The 23831-nt window shown below is 43.6% G+C and overlaps 2 protein-coding genes across 7 annotated transcripts in view; both read left to right on the top strand.

The window, feature by feature from the left end:
• Positions 1 to 4558, top strand: part of celf1.S (CUGBP Elav-like family member 1 S homeolog) — a 51057-nt gene extending 46499 nt beyond the window's left edge. For 5 of the 6 annotated variants that reach the window (XM_018259357.2, XM_041591165.1, XM_018259358.2 and 2 more), the window contains one exon: positions 1911 to 4558. The gene's annotated coding sequence lies outside the window, so the exon portion shown is untranslated. 6 annotated transcript variants of the gene reach the window in all.
• Positions 4559 to 8765: 4207 nt separating this feature from the next.
• Positions 8766 to 22664, top strand: rapsn.S (receptor associated protein of the synapse S homeolog). Its single transcript, XM_018259517.2, has 8 exons — positions 8766 to 10289; positions 14666 to 15004; positions 16239 to 16397; positions 16514 to 16612; positions 17303 to 17425; positions 17761 to 17814; positions 18777 to 18976; positions 20020 to 22664. Exons 1-8 carry the CDS (start codon positions 10077 to 10079, stop codon positions 20090 to 20092), a joined length of 1260 nt encoding a protein of 419 aa, XP_018115006.1. The 5' UTR covers positions 8766 to 10076; the 3' UTR covers positions 20093 to 22664.
• The last annotated feature ends 1167 nt before the right edge of the window (positions 22665 to 23831 follow it).

Raw genomic sequence — 23831 nt, 5'->3', positions numbered from 1 at the left:
TAACGGCTATTTCGTAGCCCTACGTGGACTGAAGGTGTACAGGAGGCTCTACTTGACAGTACACCTGGTTCTTAATGCAATTATAATTTGCCTTCAACTCTGGAATTGAAAAATAAACACCTGCTTTGAGGCCACTGGGAGCAGCATCCAAGGGGTTGTGAGCAACATGTTCCCCGCGAGTCGCTGGTGTAGATTAACCAGACCCAATCATTTTGAGAACCAAACTGTCATCTGTCAAGTTTGTTGACGCTTTGGCTCCCCAAATTTACAGCAGGTGCAGTTGTTCAGTGATCAGATTGAAGGATCACTGGAGAAGCCGTTGCAACCTACTTTAGCCACCAACATTGCTGCCCTTAGAAGGTAAAATATGTAGAAAAGCCCCAATTAGTGAAACCCCTGTGAAGTAGAGGGGTGGTAGAATGAGTTAATTTGAACTTCATTTGTTAGACCTTTCTTCTTACATTGAAACCCTGGCCACCTTTTCACAGTGAACCTTCATTTACCTTCTCCTGACACCTTCTCCGATTTGCTCACTAGAAAACAGGTTGGCTCAATCATGCCTTATTGATTGAGAGGGTACAACAGAGATAGGCAGCTCTTCGTGAGGTTGCCATGTTTCAAAACTCCTCGCTAGAGTTTCTGATGAGGAACTTAGTTGGCCCTGGTAGGAGCAGCCCAACACCCCTACTAGTAAACCATTAATGGCTAATCCAAGGTTGCCAAGATATAGATCCATGGAGATGACAAGTTCCTCTGCCCTAGATTCTATCTTGCCAGTTCTAAAGCCTAACTAAAGAAGTAGCTAGAAATGTTTTACATGATGTTTTGGGCTTCTGTACCATCCCAAGGCAACCACAGCCCTTTAGCAGTAAAGATCTGTGTCTCCAAAGATGCCCCAGTAGCTCCCCATCTTCTTTTCTGCTGATTCACTGCACATGCTCTGTGCTGCTGTCACTTACTGAGTTTAGGGACCCACTCACAATATATAGTACACATAGAATAGAAATGTCACAATATAAGGCTGATTAGTAATTAATACAGATAATTACTACATGGCAGCACAGAAACCAGTGCAATTAGCATCAGAATTTAATAATCAGTCCTGTAGCATCAGCTTATATTACAGGGGAAGCTCATTTTCTGCTGGATAATTAGTGACGAGCCCTAAGCTTAGCTTCTCAACAGCCAATCAGAGCCCACTGAGCATGTGAGTGTCACAGACACTTTCCAAGATGGTGACCCCCTGTGACAAGTTTGAAGTCCTGGATCATTGCTGCTATTGACAAGCTCAAACTTTAGCCTCGTGCAATAAGTTCAGTGTATATAAAACATGGCATTTTTAGCCATATTTATTTTTAGGATTTAGTTCTCCTTTAAGGAATAAGCTGTTACTCGACATCCATATTCCATTCTAGTGAGACTGCAACTCTGCGTAGAAAATAGTCGGTAGGAGAGTTTAGACTTTCAATTGGGTCTTTAAATGGCACTTGTTAATTCCAAATGGTTCTTTTAGAGATGCTAAAAAGTTCTCCTCCCATGGAGAGTTGGCAGGTTCAGTAGGTGCTGAGTCTGTTCAGCTGTCTCCATGTTGGGTGCTGAGCCTGCATCCTTCCCTCTATTGGGTTCCTCCTTGCATGATGATTCCAGTCTCTTTAATTTTTATGTTTTGTGGGTGTTTTCCCTTCCAGAACCTCAAAGTTGTGTGTATATATGTGTGTGTGTGTGACATTATTGTTGTCTCATTTCAAGACACTGAGGGCTTCCAAGTCCATCCCCTTGGGTCTTCAGTGTCCGCATGTCTGTTCTAAACTGGGCCTTGTGCCCGGCATTGTCTCTCTCTGTGATTTGATGTATTTTCGTTGTGTAACTCAGTGCTTTTCCTGGTTCTCTGGTTTGTTTTTGTTTTCTAGATCCCTTCCTGCCATTTGTCCATCATTGTGCCTCTAAAGCATGTCGGTGTGGCGTTCAAGTACATCGTCCAAATCCTTGTTTCTTCAGCTTCTCTGATGCTTGAACTCTCACCTCTGAATTTTGTGCTGACCTTTGATGCTAACATGTATTTTTTTTGTTTTTTTAATGGTGTTTTTGTTTTTTTCTTTCTGTATGTTCCTTTTGTGTATGTGTGTTGCCAAATTGGTTTTGCTACAAAGACTGCGATGAGGGACACAATATTGAAACCTGAATTTGATTATTAAAAAAAAGATATAAATCTATTTTTCTAGAAAACCACTTAATTTTGAGAGGCTACTTTTTGAGCAGGCCTAGATGGCACACCGTGTTTAATATCTGTGTCTGTGAAATAAAGTCTACTCTCTCTTTCTGGAATAATTCTCTTTCTGAAAGAGAGAGTCGCATTTTGCTGCCCTGATTTCAAGAAAGATTTTTTTTTTTTGGGTCTCTCTCTAGTAGAGATGCCACTCCTAATAGCTCAAAAAATTGGCCTGGCGTTAAAGCTCAGGGTAAAGTCAAACTTTGCCGAAGTGCTCCAACAGCAAAATGTGACTCGTCTATCCTCTCCTATATGACTTTAATTGTGCCAAAACGAAAGAAAATCGATCTCTGCCTCGTCCTGTGCATGTCTTGTTTGTTCATCAACGTCAGGCAGTTGCTGAGATCATCGATTTACGTGTTTTAGAGGTAAATGTGCAAAGCAGGGGGTGTCAACATCTTTTTTTTTCCTTTTAAAGCTTGTTTAGCCGTGTCCTTTTAATTTGTAATGTTTTTGTGACTAGATATGCTGTATAAGGCATCCGGGCTGTGTGTTTGGACTGTGCTTTGCAATTCAAGTCCTCCGCCAAGTTCTTTCCATGATCTAAGCTGAGACCAGTCAGTAAGGCCGGTGTTGGGAACTGTTCGTTGATTGAATCGTTTAACGTGCAGAACAGGTAGATTTAATCCTGCTCTTCCTCCCAGTTAAACCCCCTGTATAATAGTCTCCTCTTCATTATATAAGGGCAATATCCGTTTGTTTCACAAAAACTCTCTACAAGAAAATATGGAGAGCTCCATTGGTTGCTTCCCACTATAATCGGTGGCAATAGCATGAAAATTCGGCACACTTGGTGACAAGGGGGTAAAGACGAAACCGTGATGATCTTGCCGTTTGATTAAACAGAGCACATTTTCAATACAAGCCTTAGTAACTAGAGATCATACACGATATTGCCCTTTAACCCCCTTGAAGATGATGGTGGACAGCCAGGGTAGACTTTTTCAGAGGCGTTTGAGCTCTCAGGACCTTCAGTTTAAGGAGCAGAGTAGGGACATTTCAAGAGCATTTCCACTGTAAGAAGGTCTGACATTTGAAATGAGTGTAGTATGCCGATAAACGTATCAAGAGGTGCACCTAAAAAAATAGAAGAACCACTAAAACCTTTCATGGCACTTAAACTGAGCCACCACATTCTTTCATTACTCTTCCAAAAACATTCTGGGAGGTGTAGGCTTAAACCTTTTTGACTTTGGGCAAGTCTTTCATACAGATGGTTCAGTCCTGGTCATCAGTAGGTGGTAGATGATTCAACGATGAACTTCAGGCCTTCTGTAGAGTATTTTCCAGTTAACAGGGTACCGCACAATGTGTGGCCATTTTCTTTTTTTTGTACCGATGGTCTGAATGCAAGAGCACAGTCTTAACACAGTCTGACAACAGTATATGAGCCTTCACAGGGGGGGACAATTCCCTTCTCTTCCTCACAAACCCACATCTCACTAGAGAAGCTTGTGCAGAAACCTCTCTGGATAAAAAAAATGCCAAATGGCTTTCTTCTGACTACTTTTTAAGCAACAAAAAAAAAAAAGACATTTTTGTTTTTTGTGGTGATTTTAATGCATTGCCATGTTGTTACCTCCGCCTTCCCGTTTCTCTGCTTGCTTTTTTTTTTGTGAATAATTCTATAAAAGAAAAGAGAAAAAAAAAAAACTTTTGAAGACAAACCTGTGGGCTTTTATATTGGTACAAACTGATTGTAGTTAACACTAGGGTTTTGTACAGTTTTTTGCCTTTTTCTACTAGAAAACATGTAAAGTGATTTATTTCACAATGTGAAAAAACAAAACAAAAACAAAAAAAGATTGAAAAAAATGCCACTATATGACCAAGTTGTCCTTCTGTGCTGCCGTAACAGGACTTCTAATATCTCCACCCTCCCTCACCGACGCTTTCCTTCTTCCCCTCGTGAATTTTTTTTTCCTCTTTGTTATGATTTGCAAAGCAAAATTAAGTTTGTTTTTTTTTCTTTTTCCTGTGTGAAATTGTGTTGTAATTTGTAGAAAATTTGAATTTTCTTTCATGGTTTATGAGGAAAAAAAAAAGGTAACCACTACGGCATAGCTTAGCGCTGAGTTTGTGGATTAAAAAATGAATTGTGTTTAAGTTTGAAACCAGCGTGTCTGTGTTAAATGATTAATTTTTTTGTAATTTTTTTTTTTCTCTGTCCCTCCGGTACTTACCGATGTTTTAATTGTGCGCGCGCACACACACGTATTGACTAGAAGTCATTTTGTAAACAGTGTGGTACCTTCCTTTGTTTGTTTGCTATTAAACTGTTTGAGAAGAGCTGACTTGTGTTATTTTACCTTCATACGTTTGTGTGAGTAAATTTGGAGTAAATTTAACTTCCGACCTGGTGACCCTCAAGATCGGAGGCGATGCTACTCCAGAGGTGGATCAACCAGCTTAGAAGAAAAATAGCATCATCGGAGTGATTGGGAGGGACCACCTCCCCGCTTTACCTGGGTACCCACAAACTACCTGCACAGTTAGAGAACCTGGGACTTTCCACCCAAAACCCAACTGCTTTCTAGGTGTTGCTCGAGTACCGGACCTCATGGAAGAGGGGCTGCCATCGGCAAAAACCATATGTGAAAAGGATCAGTGGTTATGGACATAGTCAGTGGCAAATCCAACCAGTTCTGACTTGGTCAAACCCATAAAACAGTGTCCATGACAGAGGAGGCATGGCCGTAAAGGGGGCAGAGCCAAGTTGCTATCTTTAAAGGGATACTGTCATTGGAATTTTTTTTTTCAAAATGAATGAGTTAATAGTGCTGCTCCAGCAGAATTCTGCACTGAAATCCATTTCTCAAAAGAGCAAACAGATTTTTTTTTATATTCATTTTTGAAATCTGACATGGGGCTTGACATTGTCAATTTCCCAGCTGCCCCAAGTCACGTGACTTGTGCTCTGATAAACTTCAATCACTCTTTACTTCTGTACTGCAAGTTGGAGTGATATCACCCCCCTCCCTTTCCCTCCGCCCCCCAGCAGCCAAACAAAAGAACAATAGGAAGGTAACCAGATAGCAGCTCCCTAACACAAGATAACAGCTGCCTGGTAGATCTAAGAACAACACTCAATAGTAAAAACCCATGTCTCACTGAGACACATTCAGTTACATTGAGAAGGAAAAACAGCAGCCTGCCAGAAAGCATTTCTCTCCTAAAGTGCAGGCACAAGTCACATGACTTGGGGCAGCTGGGAAACTGACAATATGTCTAGCCCCATGTCAGATTTCAAAATTGAATATAAAAAAAAATCTGTTTGCTCATTTGAGAAATGGATTTCAGTGCAGAAGTCTGCTGGAGTAGCACTATTAACTGATGCGTTTTGAAAAAAAACATGTTTTCCGATGACCGTATCCGTTTAAAAAGGTTTTTGACAGGGTCTCAAGTTTTTTCGACAGAAATGTTCGTAGGAAAAATGTTAAAAAAACATTTTGCACATGTTTTCTATTGACTTTAATGGTCAATCATTTAAAACTATGGTAAGTTAAGAAACCACGAGTGATGACTAAAAAATAATAAACAAATAATAAAAAAAGGTTAATACAAAAAGGTGACCATAGAGGAGCTGATTCTATATGGTATCCACCGATAGGCCTGCAGACCAGAAGGATGGACTCCAATAGAAACACTTTTGTAGTCTTTCAATTGTTGAAGCCCACAGCCGGAACAATTAGAATGTCAAGGTCTGTAGTTCTTTGATATCTGTTGGTATGGTCATAAAAAAAAAATCATACATATTAGACTGTTTCATATCATTATATTGGTATGGTGAGCTTAGGGTGTACCCAAGCAACCAGGCAGTGGTGTGAATGAGAGACAGGATCATGAATAGATAAGAGGTAAATCATAAATAATAACGCCCCCCAAAAGATGTGCCAGGATAAATACAGTGCCAGTTCCATGCAAAATGCCCCCAGAGCACATGGTAGGATAAATTCTGCACCAGTTCCATGCATAATGCCCCCAGAACACATGGCAGGATAAATGCAGTGCCAGTTCCATGCACAATGCCCTCAGAACACATAGTATAAATAGTGCCAATTCCATGCATAATGCCCCCAGAACACATGGCAGGATAAATACAGCTCCAGTTCCATGCACAGTGCCCCCAGAACACACAGTAGGATAAATACAGTGCCAGTTCCATGCACAATGCCCCCAGAACAAATGGTAGGATAAATACAGTGCCAGTTCCATGCACAATGCCCCCAGAACACATGACATGATAAATACAGTGCCAATTCCATAAATAATGCCCCCAGAACACAAGGTAAGATAAATACAGCGCCAGTTCCATATATAATGCTCCAGAGCATGTTGCAAGATAAATACAGTTCCATGTATAATACCCTCACCCTGTGTGATGTTGCTTAGCCTCCCAAAGCCTTTTGTTTGTGAGATTATTGGCAGACCTGAATCTGCATGGGGCCCACACCTAAGTGATCGAGTCAATTTTCCCATCAGTATGAGCTGGTTGTTACACCTTCTGGTCAGATAGTTCAAAAAGTCAAAATATATTTTATGTGCTAAATCCAAACATGGAAGCAGGTGGTCTGTAAGTAATGATGCAGACATGGAATAATTGTTTTGCTCTACAATGGATAATATAGACTAAAGGGCAACTAATGGTATTATCAGCTGTGCAGTTGAATTCTCTTTGATAATAGTGCAGAAGGACCAGTCATGGCCATTCCCATGAGGTAAGTCTATGGCGCAGAATGGGGAGAGATGCATGCGCTGTGCTCCAGTGCTACCATTAACCAGACAATCCAGTTGGCCTGTGAATCTGCATCTACCGACGGAACAAAACAATTGAACGGAGGTGATAGAGCCCAAGCACTATGAAGTCCGCTCACTTGGTATTGCTAGTTGAAAGGTAATATCTGCCAATGGATGCGCAGCTGAGGTTGGCAGCATTGGTCATACTGTCCAATCCCCTGTGCCTATATGTGTCATGGCTCCTGCAATAGCTGACCTTTGTCCCCACTAGAACTTCAGCAATATCCAGAACTCTATCTGTGTGCACATGCTACACTGCCCTCCTGCCTTAAAGGGCATGTAAAGGCAAAAAAAAAATCCCATTTTTACTTTATTTAATAAAAAAGAAACCTATCTCCAATATACCTTAATTAAAAAATGTGTACCGTTTTTATAAGAAACCAGACTGTATGCAGTGAAATTCTCCCTTAATTTACTGGTGTGGATAGGAATTGTCAGACAGTCCCTAACTGCTCTGCAGGGAAACAATCATAGTTATGAACAGCAGGGGGAGCCCCTGTCTTAACTTCCCAGCCATGCAGAACTCAAGCAGCTTTGTTTGTTTCCCTGTAGAGCAGTTGGTGAATGTGTAGCGATTTGTATTGGGTTTTATTTTTGCCTTTACATCCCCTTTATCTGGAGCCAGATTTAAACAGATAAACTGGGATCCTATTTGGAGGATTATTTTGCTGCAGCCACTGGTTCTGCAGAGTTGGTGAAAGTTTGTATCAAACAATACAAAAACTATAAAATCCACATTAGATTACATGACAACACAGGACCCAGTGCAGTCTGTATATTCTGATTATTAATCAGTCTTGTTGTATCGGCTTCTGCCAGATATTTGACTTGTGCCCTTTTGATAATTTATGTCGATTCCTTAGCAGCCCAGACCACACTGAGCATGTGCACAGTCTTGGTCTTGCAAAGATGTTTAACAAAGTTACAAGATGGTGACCCCCTGTGGCCAACTTTGAAAGCAGAAATCATTTGTTTGATTAGGCTTGTGGTGCAGTAAGTTCATATTTATGTTAAGTATACAAAATACAGCATTTCTAGCCTTATTCTATTTTAGACTTTACTTCCCCTTTAAAGGCGCCCTGTCCTCCTGCTAATGTTATATCTGATGAGCTTCTCAACAGCCACACCAAGCACACTGAGCATGTGCAGTGCCACCAGGTGCCCAAAAGACCTAACAAGATCCAAGATGGCGACCCTCTGTAAACTGAATTGAAAGCCTGGATCATTACTGTTATAGGGCTGCTGAACCTCTGATCAAACGTTTATATTTCTTAACTGCAAATTTATTTAAAAAAAAAAGATTTGCAAGCGGAGATTTGGTAAGTTACGTATATCAAAATAAAGACTTTGCAGTTTTAAAGTTTAATGTGTTGGTGATTTTTTTTTTTTTGTAGTATACAAACAAATTTTTTTTTAAATCGATGTTACTGATCCTTTAAGGGTAAATTATGGCCCAGTTTAGCTTGTCCCGTCTTGGGTTAAACTGAGCCTGTGTCGGACTGGGACACCAGGGGGCCACCAATTAATCTTAGACCCACTCTTTTTTCTTTTTTTTTCTTCCTCTCCTCACTCAACCTCTATCCTGCTAGTCTCTTTTCTTTACATACTATAATCTATTTTTCCATCTATTTAGCATCTTTGTTCTCATTGAAATAGGGAATGACCATGAAATAGGCCAAATGTTTAGCAGCATGAGGGGCCACTGACACCAGAGCCCACCAGGACTTTTCCGGGTATCCCGAGGGGCCAGTCCGAAACTGAACTGAGCAGTTTCTAGGGGGCCCCACCTAAAGGCCAGTTAAGGTGAGCTTTGGAGAGAATGCCCAGCTAGAAGGCAAATTAGAGTCAAAGTTGGGGATAAACGTTTGTTTGTTTTTCTGGCTACTCTTGGTACAAAGGGTGATCCACCAAAGTTCTCCTGTAACTGTCACCTGCTTGTGGGCTATGGAGGCCCTGAATGATTAGTGAGCTGAAGAATACTGGAAAGTGATGGACTAATGTGGTCGTGATACCATTAGAAGAGCCGCTTGCATGTGTGTTAGTGGTAGCAATGTCTTGGCCATGCACTTGTGTAGGAAGGTTGCCTACACTGCTATCTGAGACCATCAACCTCCTAACCACCCTTTATAATCAACGACAACAAATGGGCAGATTCAATTACTGGCTATGGGCCACCACGTAATGAGCATGTGCAACACCACTGTCACTCAAAAGATGGACCAACAAGATCCAAGTTGGGGAGCTGCCTGGGACAACTGGTATAAATCATCACTGTTATAGGGCTGCTAAACCTCTGGACCGGTGCATATATTCATATTTAACTATTCTATTATTCTCCTCTTGGTTTCTTTACTTGTTGGTTTAAGCAAGCTTGCCCCCCACGAAAAATAAATTCCAGTAGTGATCATTAGGTCCTTGGTATTCGGAAAAAAAAAGAAAGGCAGTTGGTGCTGCTAGAGGGGGGCAACTAAGCCCCGGAGATTCTTCCATCCTTTCCAGTTGATGGTTTGTCTGCCTTGGGTATTTACAGTATATGCGTCTCCTCTTTCCTTGGGAGGGGTCCGTGTGTGTCTCCGAGAGGGGAACAACATTACGTGCGGGATCGGGGGCTTTTTAAATTTGGATCTTGCGGCATGTTTCTGTTAATGGGAAGAGAGGGGTGGGCTCTCTCTGACCTTGAGTCACTAGGACTGGCATTCCTTTGAAGAGATGAGCCTGAGATTGGCAGGGGCAGCTGTAGCCCATGGGTGGGGGCAGGGCCCGTAGCTGGACACCTCTCCCAAACCAGTAGTGTGCATTTCTGACTTCCAAGCTGGCTTCCCCAATGTTTTCTCTTCCCTGTTCAATTACTGCCCTGGCTCCTGAGCTGCCCATTTCCCAAACAGGACCACCTGTCATCCTGTCTCTCATGCCAAGCCTTGAGTGAAACCCTCCATTCTTTGGACGCTGAGCTTCCTAATGTTTTGTAAGCCAGACGGGCTCTGCAGTGGCTCTGCATACCCAGGATTATATGAGACTTTCTGGTGCCGCGATGGGTCAGGACCAAACCAAACAGCAGATCCAAAAGGGCCTTCAGATGTATCAGTCCAACCAGACAGAGAAGGCTTTGCAGATCTGGACTAAAGTCTTGGAGAAGACCACTGATGCGGCCGGGAGGTTCCGGGTTCTTGGCTGCCTGATCACGGCCCACTCGGAGATGGGAAGATACAAGGATATGTTAAAGGTAAATACCTTGTTTCCTTTGCAAGCATTAGGTCCAAGCCGTACCTTGTTGTGTTTTCTAACAGAGGGCGGCTTCCTGCTCTGCAGAACAGGAAGTGGAGGCTGCAAAGCAAATGCTTTTCCCTAGTGCAGTCGATTTTATTTATAGGATCAACGCCAGCATTCAGAGTTGATTAGGATGATTAGAACTACTAACCTTCCGACAGCTCGGGATGGTCTTCTTTCACTTACCTACCATAGTCAACACCTAATCCTTTAGATTCAAAGCAAGTGAGGGAGTACAGAGAAGGGCTCCCCATTCAGTCCCAGATTTATTGTTGTTAATGGAGGGTAGATAGGACATTGCCCTGCCATATACATTGAAGGCATCATAGTGACACCAGGTTCAATGGTATCGTTATGGAAAGTGACTATTAAATAAGCCAATGGACCCAATGGGCTGCTCGGTGCTTTCGTTAGGGTACCAGCTGGCATTTTCAAGCCAGGAAAGACTGACAGTTGCAATTGGGCCACATTAGAAAGGCCAGAATGCACTGAATGCTGGATCACTGCAGAATTGCACCCCAAAATTGTGCCTCGAGGTTCTCCATGAGGTTCTCTGTTGATAGACCTTGACCAGCTAGACTTTGCATTTTGCCAGATCTGAGTAGGCCACACATGGACCAAGATGCAATATGGTGGATGGCCAAATTCTACTGATCCAACAGACAAGCCCACCTGCCAAGAATACATGTCACACTGAACAGAATGGAACCATCAATGACCCAATACATACACAGATAGGGCAATAGGTTGCCTGCACCTCCTCCGGGTCATTCTATTAGGATTCCCTCTTTTCAATAAACATATTCTGGTCGCACCTTCTTAATAACTTTACCATTGGGTAGCGTTGTAACTGTCCAGCCTGGGAAAATGTCCTTTACGGTGGCCATCATAGATCCTACTCAGCAGCGTGAGGTTCAGTCCATAAAATCAGTGCATTTTGGCCATCCATGTTTGAGGCTACATTGTGTTAATATTGTATTAGATTGTGTTAATATCTATGGGATTTTCATGGTCCAGCCTATACATGTACATTATAGCCCTAGAGGGACATTATATTGGCCAATAGGTCTAAAGAGGCATTAGGCTGACCAATCTCCATGTGTGCCATAGGCTTAAATGGACATTATATTGTCCCATCTCCTTGTTGGTCGTTGACCAATAGGGCCTTTACACAGACATACATCACCATAAGGGGCATTAATCTGGCTTCTTTATGTATTTAGTGAATGAAATAAGATGTATGGATACTTGTGCCTGATTAAACCATTCTTTTTCTATGTTCCAAATAAATGTTGCCTCACGGGGAGCAATCGGTATGGGAGCTCCAACTCAACTCCCAAGTTGTCCCTGCAGTCATAAATTACATAATGACATCCCTGGGGGCTTGTTGGCCCTTTCACCCTATCTGCTGTAGGGCCACATAAGGTCACACAGGTGTCAATAGGAGCCAGACCTAAATTAACCCAAAGCACGGTGTGTGCTGAAAATATAACAATATAGTAAAATTGTATCAGGACCCCTGCACCTTCCAGGAGAATGAGAATTTAGAGGGGGTTTAACCTCTTCTCAAATGAGGTTCATACATATACATTGTCCAGCCAAAAAATATAGCCCCTCTTCTGCAGGGTCTGCTGCTTACTCTACTGCTATACCCATTGTGACCTCATCACGAGGCTCAAAGCAACTGGCTGGTCTGATGTATGGACAGCTCTGACCAAAGCCTTCATTGTACATCGAGTGATAGGGCAATGGCTTACTGGGTCCAACAGCAAAATCCCATTTAATTATATATTATCCAGAACCTGTCATTATGGGTTTTCAGATATGGAAGAGGAACATGTCGGGGGATGGGGACCATGTTTATGTAGCCCCAGTAAGTGACACTTTACAGGACAAACTGGAGTCTTATAATATAATGTAAATAAGATTTCCAAAATAAAACATTAGGATGGGCAGGCCCTGGTCCCAAGAGCTTGCAGTCTTATAAAGAGTGCTGCACAATGGGGGGGGCAGGAGCATAGAAAACCATTTAGCCTGCGACTGACAACGAGGAGGGCGCTGTTAAATCATTTCCCCTGCTCCCAAATAGCAATGCGCGTCATTCCAAGTATCCCAGAAATCTGTTGTGGTATGGAAATGCGATCCGTCTGTTCATGTCGCAATTCGCTTTCATATAGGAGCTCGCTATAGGTTACGGCTTCCTATTTTAAAGGGAAACTATACCCAGGGGTACACGCTGCTCCTGTGCCCTGTATGGGGGGGGGGTTTAGCTCACATCCCTTTATCATTACAGACCAGGAGACCCTCGGCTTGGTACTTTGGACAAACTTCTTACCCGAGGGTCTGAACTCAGAGAACGAAAAGAAATGAATAACACAGCTGGTATATTATGGGCATTACCAGTATATCAGGCTCCAAAGGTACTGGAATATTTATTATTTTCCCTTGTTGAATTATAAGGGACAATATAAGTATAAAGGGCTTAACCCCCAAGCCTCTTTATAAAAGAAATATCCAACCAATCAAACATCCTACTGAGTGTTGCTCACGGGTTCATGAGTTTGGGAGACCCTATCCTACACCCAGGGACCATTCTCGAATTTCCAATTTAAAAAAATAGAATTTCATCCCTTGTTTTACCAGTGGCAATTCTTTGCAGTCTTTGGTTACTTGTTGTATCTGGTCAGGTACCCACAAACATGTAGTAGGGTTAGAAACAGACCCCATACCATAACGATTTAGTTTAGGGTCCAGGTTGGGCAGGTGAATACTGTGTATTTTAAATTTTTAAAAAAAGACACCCCCCAGGTGTACCAGAGTATGGCACACACAGGGAGCATAGGGGAGGCAGAGAATGACCCATGCAAGGAGCATAGGACAAACAGTGTATGTACAGAGTGATATTCTGAGACATTTTGCAATTGTTTTTCATTTTTTATTATTTGTGGTGTTTGAGTTATTTAGCTTTTTACTCAGCAGCTTTCCAGTTTGCAGTTTTAGCCATCTGGTAACTAGGGCCCAAACTACCCTAGCAACCATGAATTGATATGAGTAAGAGACTGGAATATGAATAGGAGAGGGTCTGAATAGAACGATGAGTAATAAATAGTAGCAATTACAATACATTTGTAGCCTTACAGAGCATTTGTTTTTTAGATGGGGACAGTGACCCCCATTTGAAAGCTGGAAAGAGTCAGAAGAAAAAGGCAAATAATTAAAAATCTATAAAAAATGAAAAAGAAAGGCCAATCTAAAATTAGCTTACATTGTGTAACATATTTAAAGTTAACTTAAAGGTGAATCACCCCTTTAAGGGTCCCCTCCTCCTACCCATGTGGCAAACTCCCATCTACCCACTGCACCACCCACCAGCCCCTCTGTACTTTGTCCTTCCTTCTTCTCCTCCTAAAAACTTAAACCCCGTGGTCCTGACAGGGGGCAGGTCTGGGTTGGTGGGGCCCACCTGCATCCTCCCATTGGCCAAATTACCATGAAAATTGTAGAGCAATGCAGAATTGTAAATACATTTGGAATAGTTCATCTTGGTCAGGGGGGGTAACCTTAGGGTCTGACCTCCACCTCAAACCCTCTGGCAGATCCACCTCCTCCTTTAGGTGGCCATACATGAAACAATTACAATCTTTCCCGTGACCATTGGCTGAACAATAGATGTTTCGTCCACTCTACTAACGTTAAGAGCTGAAAAGAGAGAAATGCTGGTAAAAGCAAAAAGAACTCCTTAGCTCTATCTGACGATTCAGCATTAACGTTACGCTGTTTGGGCACCAAATTTTTAGTCCTGTCCAATTGACGAGACGACCGATATCCAAGGCTTTTTACCGATATCGGTGACCTTGTCTCCCCTCACACATGCAACGATTATCATTCGAAAGATCTTTCCTACAATACTGGTGCATCTATGGCCACCTTGTGGTAGATCCACCTCCTCCTATAACCTGAGCACTAGGGAACCAGGATCTGCTAAACTGCTATTGGGCCCATGGGCAATACATACCCCCCACAGGGCATAGATTACTGAGCAGTTGGGGAAAGTTAACCCAGTGGGTCCCCTAAACCATCATTCTGTTTGTATGAATCACATGATATATCTGGATTAGCAAGAAAGGCAAAAGGCACCACCATATCAGAATGAAACACATTGTAGCACATCCACCAATCAGCAATTAGCTTTGATCCATTGACTGCAGGAATTATGGTATAAGGGAATCTCTGATTGGTGCACTGGATGAACCTTCTTGTTCTACAAGTATGACATATAGTATTATCGAGTATGTCCAGGGTGCATGTTCATCCACATGTCTGTGTTCCAAGTTTGCAGTGATCCAAATCGACACGGCTCGGGAGCTGGAGGAGCCAGACTTTTTGACCGAGAGTTACCTCAACCTGGCCCGTAGCAACGAGAAGCTCTGCGAGTTCCAGAAAACCATTTCCTACTGCAAGACCTGCCTCAATATGCAGGGAACCTCGGTCAGCCTCCAGCTAAACGGACAGGTGTGCCTGAGTCTGGGCAATGCCTACCTGGGCCTTAGCGTCTTCCAGAAAGCCCTGGAATGCTTCGAGAAGGCCCTGCGCTACGCCCACAACAACGATGACAAGATGCTGGAGTGCAGGGTCTGCTGCAGCCTGGGAGGTCTCTACACTCAACTTAAGGTCAGTGAGGGTGGGCCGGGGAAAGGGAGTACAATGCAGCTGCCAGTGACTCGGGGCAGATTTATTTCTGGGGCAAAGCTCTTCTGGGAAAGGAATGCCATTAAAGAAAAGGTTGAATGGAGGGGAGACAAAAAATAAACCCTTTGTTATCTACTAGAAAAGTGCTCAAGTACACCTTGCACAAAACTCGCTTGACTACAACTCCCAGCATCCCCCAAGAGTTAAAGCATGCTGGGAGATGTCATTTAGCAACATCCAGCCCAGCTGATCCAATGAGAATCTTACCTACTCTAGAACATATGGAAAACCTTTCATCAAGCAATGTTGCTTTAAGAACCCCCTCCCTGAAGTTGCAGGGCTACATTTCCCACAATGCTTAAACTTAGCTGGAACTTCTACTCCCAAGATACACCTAAAGGTTTTTTTTTCGGAGGCATAGCCCACAACACCAGGGTTGTACACTACTCGATAAAAATCTCTTAAACTTTCAGTAGCCAGTGTTGCAAGATACTCTGAGGACAAGCCTGGACCCACACAGTAGTAAGATTGGAGTCAGATTGTAAAAGGTTAAAAAGCTTACATTTTATTCTCCATAATTAAGAACCAAGGCCTGACGCGTTTCATGTCATATGACTGTGTCCCTGGTAGACATGAAACGCGTCAGGCCTTGGTTCTTAATTATTAAGAATAAAATGTAAGCTTTTTAACCTTTTACAATCTGACTCCGATCTTACTACTGTGTGGGTCCAGGCTTGTGCCAAACTCCTTTGATGTTTTCTGGTGTTTGCTCCCTTTGCCGAAGGTCTGGGGCGTGTGCACCCGGGCCCACCGTGCATAGCGGTAAACTCATTTAACAGATTTAAAATATTGCATATACTGGTTACACATGTGCATTGCAAGATACTCTCCCTATGTTAGATAAAGTGCTGGATGGCAGGATTCTCATTGGTGAATCCATTTGCATGTATAATGACCTCTTTTCCTTATCTCCAAAATGAACAGCATTCATGTGTTAGTGTTAAAAAAAACAGCTAATACCTTAAAACCTGGAAGAGAAAAGTAGTTTAAGTAAATTGCAAATGTGCTCAGAAGAGCACTCTTCTCCTGAAATGAACAGCAGGTGGCGCTCTAGTATCAAATTCCTAGTATTTAGCAGTGTAAACAACTTTAATGAAAATAATTCAGTAATGTCTATATTGGAAAAACAAGTCCCATGTCGCCATTCTCTGGGCAGGATCTGGAGAAAGCGCTCTTCTTCCCATGCAAGGCGGCAGAGCTGGTGAATGATTACGGGAAAGGCTGGAGCCTCAAATACAGAGCGATGAGTCAGTACCACATGGCGGTCGCTTACCGCAAGTTGGGCCGTTTAGCCGACGCAATGGAGTGTTGTGAGGTATGGACCACATTGTATAATACTATCATTCAGATTATATGGATTTATTTGTTGGTTTTGTATATAAATATATATTGTCTCGTTTTTGGTCTATGTCGAAATCATCTCTGGTTCAGGAGTCAATGAAGATCGCCCTTCAGCATGGAGACCGACCGCTTCAAGCCCTTTGTCTGCTCAACTTTGCCGATATCCACAGAAGTCACGGTGACATTGAGGTGAGCCCATGAATCTGTAGGTGACTCCAGGAGGAGGTGGGAGAGGATACGTCATATGCCTTTGATGATGGATCTCATGTTGGAGATCCAGGTTCTTTTCCCTTTGGTGGGTGAGAGATTCAAACAATGGTCAAGGTTAGTCAGCCAGCAGGTTTGTGCCACCTCTATCATTTTGCTGCCCTAGGCCCAGGTAGGGTTAGCACCTTTTCTGGAAAAAAATACCGGCCTTCCTGTATATTTAATTTTTCCCCTATTAATTACATTGGGATCCGCCATCATTTTTACCGGTCAGGCCAGTAAATTACCGGCCAGATGGCAACCCTAGGCCCAGGTCATAGTGGCCTTTCCACAAACTGAGGCCAAGTCATTTAAAGAAGAAAAAAACCCATGTAGCTAAGCTAGAACCCCTGGAGTGGCCTCCTTCCCCCATTCCTGAACAACCCAACCATTACATCGCTGTGTGTCCTACCTATTGTCCAAAATCAGAGTAACAGAGTGTGGATTGCAGGCACATGGGTGTCCGCTGAGGCTCATTTCTGTATGCATGGAACTGATAATCTCCCTGGAGTTTTAAGGCTCCCCCCTCCCAAAAAAAATCCTCTTTGTAGGACTCTGCAACCTTCATGTAAAGATAAAAAGGCATATTTAGGGAGACTGGAGCTTGGAGTTCATTGTGACTTTTCTTTGCAGAAAGCTTTTCCCCGCTACGACTCCTCCATGAGTATCATGACTGAGATCGGTAACCGCCTGGGTCAGACCCATGTAATGATAGGAGTGGCGAAATGTTGGCTCCATCAGAAGGAGATGGACAAGGTGAGTCATGAAGAAGACATTCCAACATGGCTGCCTTCAGTTTGTAACCCCCATGCCCATAATTTCATTTCCATTGCATTTTCTGCTTAGGTTTTAATATATATAGGCCCCAACTTCCTGTCAACAAACTGGTTCCCTGCTGAGAGGGCTGTGTACCTACCTCCTCCCATAGGTCAGGCTGCAATGACACTGTGTACCTACCTCCTCCCATCATACAGGAAAATTTAGTGTAATACTATGCCAATAGATGGGCAAGGGTGCAAGTAGGGAGCTTATGTCCTGTTTAAGTGATCACATGACCTGCATGTGTGTTCTCTGTTGTATTATGTTTCCAGGCTCTGGATTGTCTCCAAAAGACCCAAGAGCTGGCGGAAGATATTGGATATAAGGTAAAGCCAACACAGCACAATAGGGCCCCATGACACTGGCTCCCTTGCACCTCTGGGCCTGCAGGAGTTCTGTGACCATATAAAGGCACAAGGCTGCAGGCTGAGTTATACAGGGAACTCTGAGTATCACTTGTGTATTATAAGGGATAATGTACCCCCTACTGTAAATGATAAGGATATTAGAAGTCACTGAGGAGTTCTGTGACCATATAAAGGCACAAGGCTGCAGGCTGAGTTATACAGGAAACTCTGAGTATCACTTGTGTATTATAAGGGATAATGTACCCCCTACTGTAAATGATAAGGATATTAGAAGTCACTGAGGAGTTCTGTGACCATATAAAGGCACAAGGCTGCAGGCTGAGTTATACAGGAAACTCTGAGTATCACTTGTGTATTATAAGGGATAATGTACCCCCTACTGTAAATGATAAGGACATTAGACGTCACTGAGGGGTTCTGTGACCATATAAAGGCACAAGGCTGCAGGGAACTCTGAGTATCACTCGTGTATTATAAGGGATAATGTACCCCCTACTGTAAATGATAAGGATATTAGAAGTCACTGAGGGGTTCTGTAACCATATAAAGGCACAAGGCTGAGTTATACAGGGAACTCTGAGTATCACTCGTGTATTATAAGGGATAATGTACCCCCTACTGTAAATTATAAGGATATGAGAAGTTACTGAGGAGTTCTGTGACCATATAAAGGCACAAGGCTACAGGGAGCTCATGTACTGTATTACAATGGATAATGTACCCCCTATTGTAAATTATAATAGGGGATAGCATAGGATATTAGAATTATATACTATATGTTACATATGCTATGAACTGTATTTTGTGGTCACAAATACACATTGTAAATACAAAATACAAGCCAAGCCCCCATACTTTTATCCCCTGCTCACAAAAATGTCCTGCTTCCCATCACCTAATTACTGTGTGTTGCTCCTCAGCACTGCCTGCTGAAAGTTCACTGCCTGAGTGAGATTATATACCGGACAAAGCAGCAGCAACGCGAGCTCCGCGCCCATGTGGTGCGATTTCATGAATGTGTAGAGGAGATGGAGTTATACTGTGGAATGTGTGGGGAGTCCATTGGGGAGAAGAACTGCCAACTTCAGGCACTTCCGTGCTCCCATGTCTTTCATCTGCGGTGAGTAGGCCCTGTGCCATGATAGCTCAACCAACAGCCGCATCATTAGATGTGAAGCCTTGTTTACATTCTACCTGGCCCCTGGTGTGAGTGATGGGGTCCTTGGTTCGATTCCAGTGAGGGCAGTTTGAACTTGGAATGCTGGTTTCCTCCCACACTCCTAAAAAACATACTGTATAGTAGCCCCCTGCCAGGCCTTGCTGTGGAAAATAGAAGGAAAGAACATGAAGCACAAGTGGTTGTTAAAGAGAGATTAAATCATGAGAAGGTTAAAGCTTCCCATCATCCAATGGTTATGTGTAGTTTTGGTTGGAGTCAAAATGACCCACCGGTTCACTGGGAGAAATCCCAGTGGGCCAAGTCCTGCATGAGGTAGGGAATATCAGCAAATTGGTTGGGTTTTGGGCAGAAAAGACCACAATTTCCTGAGGGTGGTCTGTGGGTACCCTGCATGGGTACCCTGGCCGATTGTAGGCTTGCATTGCCTCCACCTCCCGAAGTTAAAAGTATCTTTTCCCCAGTGTCCGAGTCAATCTGCTTTTGGGGTAATGTCACTTCCACCCACCAGCGACATTGCTTCAGGTTTACATGGGTCCTGGGTCTGTAGGTTCAGGTAGTGGGGACTGGGCCCTTTATAGAGGGCCAACCACGGTTCTTTCCAACTGGACCCATGCAGGACTCCATGTCAAATCGCAGCATCAAGGGGAGGGGAGGAGAAATGTTGCCAATGTGAAGGGTTGGTCTTTGGTGGAGGTGCCCTGGAGTCAGGTTATCTGATGAGCCTTTGGATCTCTAGTCTGACACTGGCCCGAGGCATAACAAACATCACAAGACCCCCATCCCAGATCCAATCCAGTAAAACTGGACAATAATGCAATGCCACTTTACTCATAAATCCTTCATCTCTATGTCCTTGCTGTCTCTCATATCATAAGTGGGAAATTCACTTGACCAGACTTCTCCTTCCAATAGTTGAGTTCCTTTACAATCCCCTCATCAAATGTGTTCTTTAGTTACTTAGGAGTCATCTATCATCCTTACAGGTGTCTTCAGACCAATGGAACCCGAGGCTGCCCAAATTGCCGCCGATCCTCTGTGAAACCAGGCTTTGTGTGAGGACAACAAGTGCTGGAGATGTTTTTATATTGATGCAAATTCCAGGGCCAGGCGATGACCTGCATTATCTGGCCAGTGATTCCAGTTCCAGCTTCATTTTACAGGCATCAGACTGGTCCAATGTCTAGGACTCTTGGTGGGACAGTCAGAAGTTCTACTCATGGCCATACACATGCTTCTGAATTTGGGATGACCACACCGAGAGCTCAGCAAGCTCGTGTTGGCAGGACTGGGGTTTCAGAAGTTATTTTTCTAATATTTTATACCATGGTGCAGCCAACAAAAGAGGCAATCGGAGAGGAGAAGGACCTTGCTGTCTCGCTGATATATCTAGCAGATATCATTTGTTTAGTGTTTCACTATGCCATATATGCATTCAGTTGGAGATTTCAATCCAGCTGAGAACCTTCTCTGTGCTTGGACTTTCCCAAGAACCTACCTCCCTTGTCTATAAGGCATAACTCATCCTGTTGGGTTACTGCTGTACAAATGCCGCTCTGCTTTCCTGGACCTTATTTATAGCACCCATGTATCTTGAGTGTCTGCGTGTTCTAACTCTAATAATCTTCATTTTTATTGTGTCTGTTAAAGGAACATAATTTGTTTTTTCAAGTTTTGTATTATTTTTAGGTTTTTCCAACTCCAATCTATTCTTTGAAAGACTGTATGTGTAGAGTTTTCTGGTGGTCTCTGTTTTTGAGGGGTGGGGGCTGGTGCAAGGTTGTGGAGAGGTCTTAAAGTGAACTTCACCAAACCCATCACAAGAGAGGTTGTAGTATTTTCCTTTTTTCTCCCAAGCTTCAGAATGCAGTTTTTAACCTTGCCTAGGCAGCCATTGTCCTTATTACCTGTGTTACAAGATGAAGCCAGAAGGTGGTGTGGTCTGTGTGTGATCTGGGCTGAAATGGAACTCTCCCTAACAAGGGCAGAGTAATTAAGTGCAGTTGTGTAACTGCAGGGGTGCAGGGGGCTAGTACTCCCTTGTGGCCTACTAGTGCCAATATAGAGGAATATTGTGGGCCGATGCTAGTTACACTACTGAATAAGTAGGCCAGTTAGAGTCAGTAATTAAAGGGCCCCAAAGGGGCTCAATTATTACCCCTCTAGTTACCTGAGCCCCAGTTAGGGGTGCCATTTTTTCTTGAAAAAAATACCGGCCTTCCTATATTTTATTGCATTTTCCCTATTAATAACATTGAGATTAAGCTTGTACAACAGGGGGACCCAGACCATTCAAAGAAATCTACTTTCCCCTGCCTACGGTGGGCGCAAATGGTGGGAGTGATGGGTTGGGCTGCAATGCACCTCCAAAGTTTTTTTTGTGGAGGGGCCCGATGCACTGTTACGATGCTGCTAGATCCTTCCAACAAGTAAAATGGGACCCAATTAAAAAAAATGGCCATAGCATGCACAGCTACACCCAGCGCCGGATTTTACTTCTGGGCGCCCCTAGGCCGCGCGGTCCAACCAGGTGGCTGCGCGGTCCTAGTGCCCGCCTTCCCAGCACGCCGGTGAAAAAACGCAGTTGAGCGGCGGCTGGGCGGCATGCCGTCCCTATTTCTTTGCTGCCCTAGGCCCGGGCCTATGCGGCCTTGCTGCAAATCCGGGCCTGGCTACACCCCTAATCTGCCCAGCCACTCCCCAATTATGCCAAACTCCTCCCCCCCATTCAGCCTGGCCACTCCCCATTATCCTGCGATCCTATCAAACCCTGACCACTCATCACAAGCCCTGCTGTTTCACAACTCAAGACTCAAGCTTTTCCATCATTGCTACAGGGCCCCTGACTATGGTACCCCCTGAAACTTGGGTTGCCACCTTTTCTGGAAAAAAATACATATTTATCTTTTTTCCCAATTAATAACATTGGGATCAACCATCATTTTTACCGGCCAGGAGGCATCCCTACCTGAAACCCTCTGATGGCAGCCCTGGGTCCATTTGTAGTGTTGTTATTGCTGCAGCTGTGAAATCTAGGTTGTTGCTTTTGGTTTGGCTCAAGCAGGACCGGACTGGCAATCTGTGGGTTGTGGCGAATGCCAAAGGGGCTGCTGTAAGTTGCCATAGATAATGACTATTTATTGGGCTGGTGGGGGCTGTTTGGGCCCCTGTTTGGGCTGTATGGGCCTTTGTCTACCCAAAATGCCAGGGCCTATTTTGAATCTCAGTCCAGACCTGGGCTCAAGGGGACCCAAATGGTTATTTTTGAATTGCAGGGGCAGATTTTAATTCAATTAAAGCAATTAAATTCAGAGATATAACAGTCGAATGTCTGTAGAGTCTAGAGACAATCACTTCATCATGAGTAAGTTTGCCAGAATGTCTTGCATCGTGCTTTGCATTTACCTCTGTTATCGTCTGCTCAACTGCACCTCCTGGTGAAACTGCAAGCGCCAAGTGCTGTAATGTTACATCCAAACAAACACAATCCACCTCATTTTGTTTGTATGTTTACCCGTAGCAGCATTTTCTTTTTCTTTCTTTACCTGTTTGCTTGGAGTATCTTTTTTTAAAACTTTTGTTTTATTACTTGTGTCTGAATGGTTCTGATTAAACCAAGACTAAACAGAAATGTCTTCTTGTCGTATCTTGCCCACCAACCCCCCCCCCCATTGGTGCAGCCTGAGAAAGTGACTTGTCATTTCATAGTGGCTTAGCGCCATCTTCAGGCTGGTTTTGTAAGTGACTGCTCTGACCCTTTCTTAAACCATGATGGCATCACTCATGTCTTGCTCCCCATCCACTTCTACCTTACCCCCCTATGCCCTTTGCCTTTGATGCGAAGCTCTGTGCCAAAGGCCAATTGGGCAGTGCCATTTCTTCCTTAGCAATGACAAGTGGGTCACATGGAAGCAGTGGTGGATTAATGATATTTGAGACCCGTAGTCTACACTTTCCACGGGCTCCTCCTCTAGGCTACTCCCACTCCCTAAAGTTTAGAAACATGTAACAATTATTCAGGGTAACGGTTGCACCTGAAGACACAAGGGCCCATTCAATTATTATTTGTATTTTCTATTCTTTTTGATTTATTTCTATCTGCTGGACCTTGGTCTGGTTGGGACATGTACATGTAAGTACCTGCTGGGAGAAGATTAGGCAGCCAGACAATCTTATATACAAGGTATAGTGGGTCCCTATACCTCCTGGGCCCCCCTGCAGCTGCAGGGTCTGCTTCCTCTGTATTTACTCCCCTGGGGCTTTGCCTGGCTGCCTATTCTTCTACCAGAGAGTACCAACTATGTACTTGTCCCAACTAGGGTTGCCATCTTTTATGGAAAAAAATACCGGCCTTACTATATTTTTGTGTTTTTTCCCTATAAATAACATTGGCATCAAGCAACATTTTTACCGGCCAGGCAGGTGGCAACCCTAGTCCCAACCAGAATCTGCCGCAATCTTAAAATAATGGGTGCACACCACTTATATGCCTTGCCTGGTTGCCTAGTCTTCTCCCAGCTGGTACAGTGCACCCATCCTGACCAGCAGCACAGATAACATTATATTTTTAAAGAAAAGAAAAATAATGATTAAAAATGCTAGATGGGCTTCTAATCACCCTCGGCCCCTAGGCAATAGCCTATTTATTAATCTGCCCCGACAAGGTCAACGTTGACCCAGGAAACAAAGACAGCGGCCATGATGCTCAAAGCTTGGGGGAAGAACAGAAGCACTATAGAGTAAAATCAAATAGCACTAAGTTTTTGGAGTGGGTAGTATGTTTGGTTTGTTTGTGTGC

The sequence above is a fragment of the Xenopus laevis genome, chromosome 4S, assembly GCF_017654675.1.
Source record: "Xenopus laevis strain J_2021 chromosome 4S, Xenopus_laevis_v10.1, whole genome shotgun sequence".
Classification (NCBI taxonomy): Eukaryota; Metazoa; Chordata; class Amphibia; order Anura; family Pipidae; genus Xenopus; species Xenopus laevis.
Note: the sequence above shows the minus strand (reverse complement) of the source record. Positions and strands in the feature narration are given on the sequence as shown.

Coding starts and splice junctions, on each gene's coding strand:
- rapsn.S (XM_018259517.2), top strand. CDS start 10,077: ATGAGACTTTCTGGTGCCGCGATGGGTCAGGACCAAACCAAACAGCAG. Junction 10,290..14,665: donor GATACAAGGATATGTTAAAG/GTAAATACCTTG, acceptor CTGTGTTCCAAG/TTTGCAGTGATCCAAATCGA. Junction 15,005..16,238: donor GTCTCTACACTCAACTTAAG/GTCAGTGAGGGT, acceptor TTCTCTGGGCAG/GATCTGGAGAAAGCGCTCTT.